The sequence below is a fragment of the Gavialis gangeticus genome, unplaced genomic scaffold (genome assembly GCF_001723915.1).
Source record: "Gavialis gangeticus isolate Ggan-Ray unplaced genomic scaffold, GavGan_comp1, whole genome shotgun sequence".
NCBI lineage: Eukaryota > Metazoa > Chordata > Crocodylia > Gavialidae > Gavialis > Gavialis gangeticus.
The window spans coordinates 78,675,375-78,681,320 of NW_017729031.1; the positions used below are offsets into that span (position 1 = coordinate 78,675,375).

Here is a 5,946-nt window from a genome sequence, read left to right on the forward strand (position 1 = left end):
GGGCCGCTGCCGCCCCTGCGGGCCGCGCCGCCATTAGCCCCGTCCGGGCCCGCGCCGCCTTCGCGGGGGACAGCGACGTGCTGTGGAAGCGCTGCGAAGCGCTGGTGAACCGCATGTGCCGGCTGGAGAGTGTCGTCCAGACCCTGAAGCTCAATGTCTTCCGACTGCAGACGGAAAAGGAGCTGAACCCGCAGCATGCAGGTGCGGGGGGACAAGAACGGAGCCAGGCCCACCCTGCTGCCTGCTGGCAGCCTTCCCACTTCACAGCCCTGCCTTTCCTGCTTTTCTCTCTCTCAGCCCACCTGGAGCAGCGCTTGAGTGCGGTGCAGGAGGAGCACCTGCAGGAACTGAAGGCCATACAGCTCGAGTTACTAACATCGCACCAGCGGCTCAGTGAGGCACAGGAGGCTGAAGAAAAGGCCAAGGAAGACATTCAGAGACTGAGCTCCGCGCTTGAGATGGCAACAGCAACCAAGGTACAGAACGATGGTTGCAAATGCAAATCCTGTGCTCGGAGACGCAGCTAGTCTCCAAGGATTATGTCTCCAATCGATGCCAATACTAGTAGCTGGTCTTTTAAAGACAAAAACAACAAAAAAGGTGCTTATTCTATGCTTTGACAGATTCCAAATTGCTATGCTTTGACAGATTCCAAATTGCACATGCTTAACTAGAAATGGCTTTGGCAGGTTCTGGTCTTTTGTCCAAGACAGCTAGAGATTCTTGGATGAGGAGAAGTGATCATGGAGTATTGATTGTCAGTCTGTAGTCTGCAGACCCCTAGGGATCCATGAAAGGTGACTGATCAAAAGTATGTGAATACGCACACTTACCATTCAAAGGAGTCTGTACCCCATTTAACATTTCCAATGGGGTCCATTCAAAATTTTTAGGGGTCTGCAAGTGGAAAACATAAGGTTGAAAGCCACTGTCCTGGAGGTAATCAAACCTGGATAGGAAAATGTATTTTTTACCCCTCAGAAAGCTCAGGGTCCTCCTCATTGGGGTCTTAGGTGCTCCTCTCATTTTGCTAGTAATTTAATCTTTTCCTATATTTTCTAGATTGTACAGCTTCACCACCATCCTCTTAAGCGAAGGGGGAATAAGATGCACCATGTTCATCCTAGCATCTTGATGGTCTCAAAGAATTAGTCATGAACAGTGCAGAAGGCACTCATCATTTTAGCACTCTTGACCCAGACTGTAATTGGCAATCCAGTCTTGGTGTGGCATATGATGTAAGACAATAATAAAAGATTTTTGCGCAGTCAGGTTTGGCATACTGATGTCTGACTGCAGATATGGAATAGAAATTGTTTCTCTGGTCTTTTCAGACAGATGCAGCAATTGCAGTAGAACAACTGAGGACAACAAAACAGAAAATGAATTTTAGACTTCAGGAGGTAAGGGCAAGAAAAGGCTGGAAAGAGTGCAGTTGTTGAGCATTGCTGGGAAAAAATTTGAATGGTGATCTGCGTAAGAGTACCTCCAAATGTGGAATAGAATGTAAACATCTGAAACGAAAACTTGTGAATGTTCTTAGAACTGCATCTGTAACATCCTTCATGTGTAACAGAAGAGTCCAACTGCTGAACAAGAGCTGTGTTCCATGCTATGAAAGCAAAGGTATATAATAGCTTTCAGTCCTCTTATGGTTATAGAGAAGACATTTTTGCATTCAGGATATGGAACTAATGACTTGTTTGCTAGCTAATGAGGTAGTAGTAGAAGGAGATGTCTTGTTATGAACCCAGTAAAGAAGAATTGTTGAAACATGAAGCCTTAAATGAAATGAAATATAGCTTGCCTCCCAGAAGCTCACAGCTGCTAGAAAACAGAAGATGCATCTTAGTTGTTTAATAACCCTTCTAGCCAAATAAGCAGCCATGAAATGCTAAGAAGTATCCTGGTAAGGCTTTTGCCAGAAGGATGCTGGAATCAATAGGTAGAGTGACTATATGTCTTGGTTTGGCCAGGATACTCCCAGATTCTTTAGGCTTGTCCTGAACAGTTGATCAAAAATTCCCATGATGGAGTCTGGCAGGGAGGCAGAGTAGTATGGTGTGCACGAACAGGTTGGGCAGACTGGAGCAGTTGCCACCCTGCCCATGAGTGGCACATCCTTGCTCCTCCACAGGAGCAGCTTGCCTAGTGCACCATACCGCTCTGACTCTCCGCCAGACTCTGGCGTAGGACTTTTGACCAACCACCAGCCAGGACCAGCCCATGGAATCTGGGAATGTCCCAGCCAAATCAGGGCATAGGGTGCTCCTAGTAATAGGCAAACGTCAGTGGTTGTCATCTTCAGGGCACAGAAAGGATGTGTGGTAGGCAGGGGAAGCCCTTCACTATACCAAACAAGTTCCTTCCTTTCTTTAGAAAATTGAGTTCCTAACAGATGCCAGAAGGTCAAGCTGTTCCCCACACTCATAGCTGTCAAACCTACTGCTGTTAGTAGTTGTAGGTTAAGTGAAGGACATGGTCCACACACAGTTATAGTTAAAAATTAGCTTTTTGGAGTGAATTTTAGGGAAATACATCACTACCTTAAAGTTGAAAACTTACAAGTTAGTTAGTTTAATCTCTACTTAGACTACTTGTACCCCCAAGACCAGGTAACAGAGCAGAACTGTTTCAGTCATCAGTCTTTTGCTGTGCCTCCTTTTGGGGGGGAGGTCCCAGTTTGTTCTATAGTTGTATCTGTGTCCTGTATTACTCTCCACTACCCTTTTTCATGAAGATACAGTGAACATATGTGAACTTTGTGACCAAGTCAGGATCCTGTGTATTATGCAACTTATTGAGCACTGTTCTAACAGCATGCATAGTGTGTGTTGTTCCTATAGTAATTTAGTGGCTCCCTGTACAGAAGTGGTCACTCCCCAGAATAATATTCTTCATCTTTTATCCTTAAGAGCAACATATACATTCTATAAAAACAGGCCCTGTATAAACAGCAGCTGTATTATTCAAGCCTGAAGTTTAGCCACATCTCAAGAGACACTTGGTTGATTGGCAGAACTGAAGCATTTCTTCACTCTGTTGTCTTTATACAAACATTTAATTTGTGGAAGTGTAGGTCTTTTGCACTCCTTAATCAGAAAAATAGGTAGATCTACTATGTTCATAGGTCATGTCCCCTGCCAATGAGAGGGGAAAAAAAACACAAACAAACAAAATCACTTACTTGGCTAATAAGTTGTTTTTCTGGGGGGGGTTTCTTAAAGAAAGAGAGAGGATCTTTACTATAATAACTCCTTAATGTAGAATGGGGGTGCAGTTTGTTATGAGTTATATACCACCCTGGTTATGAATAATACATTTAGATTCTTGTGTTTTACTTACTGGAGGATGACATCTGAAAAACGTAGAATTTTCTTCAAAAAAAGTCAAAGTTATATTCAGCCTCCACCACTTCCTTCTTTGTTTCCAATTCCCGTTTAGTTTACAGAAGCAGAAGTATCTGCTCCCAACTGCACTAGACCAGGGATGATCAACCTGCAGTAGGAGTGCCACAAAGTGGCATAGGCATCTTGAGTGTGGCATACAACAGATCAGGGAAGGGATTTGCAGCAAATAAGGTAGGAGGCAGAAGGCAGAGGAAAAGATCAGGTAGGTAGTACAGAGTAAGGAACAGAAAGCAGAGCAGGAAGTTCTGGGTAGAGGAAGGGGAGCAGAGTGTATTCAGGGAGGGTGCAGAGCTAACTAATGGCACATCTGCCAGAAAGGTTGGCTCCCACTGCACTAGATGAAGTGTAAAGCATTCAGTATTTTGACATCCCCGAGTAATATGTAGCTGAGCCTCAGTCTGAATACACGAAACAGTTTGTTTCCTGTAGGGGAGTTAGTGCAAAGAGAGCATCTTTATTCTTAAACGTGTGAAGCAAGCTCTCATAGGCCCCGTAACAGGGTTCTACCCCAGGGGTAGCCATAAAGCCCCTAGAGTACCTTCTCAGCTCTTGTCCTCTCTGCTTCTTTTGAGCAATCTCCTCTTTAGCTCACCTGCCATGCCTTGATGCTGTTAGGTCTTTAGAAGAGAAAGCTGCCCCAGCACTTTCTAAGCAAGATCTCACTCATGAGTGCTTGCATCTCTGCTTATAGCCTTAATGGCTAATCACAGCCTCTGAGCTTCCCTTACAGCTGTGCCCCACAGGTGTTTCCAGTCATGGCTTAGGTGGGCACTTTGCCCCAAACCCCAGGCCATCTCAGGCCTCTACTGCCTCAGCCTTTCTGGTCTCTGCCTCTCCATTCTGGCAAGTCCCTTTAGCCTAGCCCCATGTCTGCCTCATCTCGATTCTGGGCCCTCCTAGCCCCATGTCTGCCTCTCTCTCAAGTCTGAGCCCGTACTAGCTCTAACTCCATGCATCTCTGGCTCTACTGGGACCTCTTCTTGCCTCTACTAGTTCCAAACTCAAGCCACTGTTCAAACTCAAACAAAACACATAGGATTGTTGGTTGTAGCAGTGTTGGTTTAAGGCCATAGGCAGATGAGATGCTGGTTAATCCAGTAGATTCTCCCTAGGCCTGAAGAAGGGTGTTTATACCTCAAAGCTTGTAGAAAACAATTTTTTCCAACTGTTTATTTGGTCTAATAAAAGATCATCACATTTACCCAAAGAACCTTATGTAACAAAACACATAAGTACTCAGGCTCTAACAGCAGTCCAAGCCAACTGGCCATCTGCCAAGCTTCCCCCTGTCTTGAGTCCTATCTCAAGTATAGTAAGCATTTGGTATCTTACTGGCATTGTCAGGCATCCCAGAAGTCAGCAGAGCCTCTCACAGGAGCTCTTCACTGTGTAGCTGGCTGGGCCAAGCAGCCTGCCTGCTCTCAGGTACAGGCATTAAGAGTCTCTTAAGCCAATCCCCATCCAGTCATGTGACCCTGTAGGCACTCTCAGGAGTTTCCCCACTACCCGATGACCTGCCTGCTTTCCCTGCTAGAAGTCATCTGTATACAGGCCCTTGTTTCCCAGCTGATTGCCCTTGCTGCCTCTTACTGCTCTGCCTCCCTCCCCAACGTGAGTTACCTTCCCGTAATTAACCTCTCATGGTGTCATGCACCCTGGTTTGTCTGCTGGCAGCCGTTTCATTAGCAGCTTGCTTGCTTCCTAGCCGAGTCCTCCCAGATTCAGCTCAGCCTGGTACTCTTTCCTTTTAAAGGAAAAGGAGCCTTTTGGCTTCCTGTTACAAGCCCTCAGTTACTCAAAGACAACTGTTTCTGCTGAGTCAGGCTCTAAAAGAATTTACCTGTTCTATCTGAGCTTTCTGGAGCAATGAGAGGAACTTTCTTAGTATCCTTGTAGTCCCAAGCATGGAAACACATGTTGTGTAGGATATACATGACTCATTTTGGACACTTATAAGTGAAAAGTTTGATTAAAAAAAAAGCTTCTGTGGTAGATGATTCCACTAAGTTCTCTGTATATACTGACTGAGCTAATACAATTGATCGTATTATGGGAGATTCATTAAAAACAGGTCTTTGGGAAGAGGGGTTTTGGGTTAGCTCTTTTTGAAAAGGACGCTTTCCTTTTAGCAAGGAAGAGCCCAATAGTATAAAGCAGTACACTGCCTTGCAAAGACTCCAGACCCAAAGTTTGAGCATGTTGTAGCTTCAGTGAGCATAAAATGAAAGGAAAGTTTGCTTTCTGCAGTGATCCTTCCCAGCAGATTCTGAAATAAATTTTGAGTAAGTCCAGGAAGAGGCCCTTCTAGCCCTTGGAGGGAAATAAATATTGACATGAATATGACATTTGAAGTAGAAGATATCGTTGGATTGTTCAGTATTTCTCTGTAGAGCACCACTTCCATTAAATGCTCTGCAGCATCTTTACCAGTTCTGATATTACTAAAAATATGCCTGCTTGCTGTATTGGAACTCCATCTGCTTCAGTAATATTAGTTTTGCTTTGCTTGAGACTGTGTTCAGTGACACAGCCTATG

The 5,946-nt window shown here is 44.9% G+C and overlaps 1 protein-coding gene across 1 annotated transcript in view; it reads left to right on the forward strand.

Annotated features, from left to right (window-relative positions):
- Positions 1-5: 5 nt before the first annotated feature.
- Positions 6-5,946, forward strand: part of CCDC150 (coiled-coil domain containing 150) — a gene marked incomplete at its 5' end in the record, with an annotated part of 49,553 nt that continues 43,612 nt past the window's right edge. The window contains 3 exons of the mRNA XM_019522881.1: positions 6-201; positions 298-476; positions 1,335-1,403. Coding sequence (XP_019378426.1) covers positions 6-201; positions 298-476; positions 1,335-1,403 — 444 coding nt within the window. The remainder of the gene's footprint in view (positions 202-297; positions 477-1,334; positions 1,404-5,946) is intronic.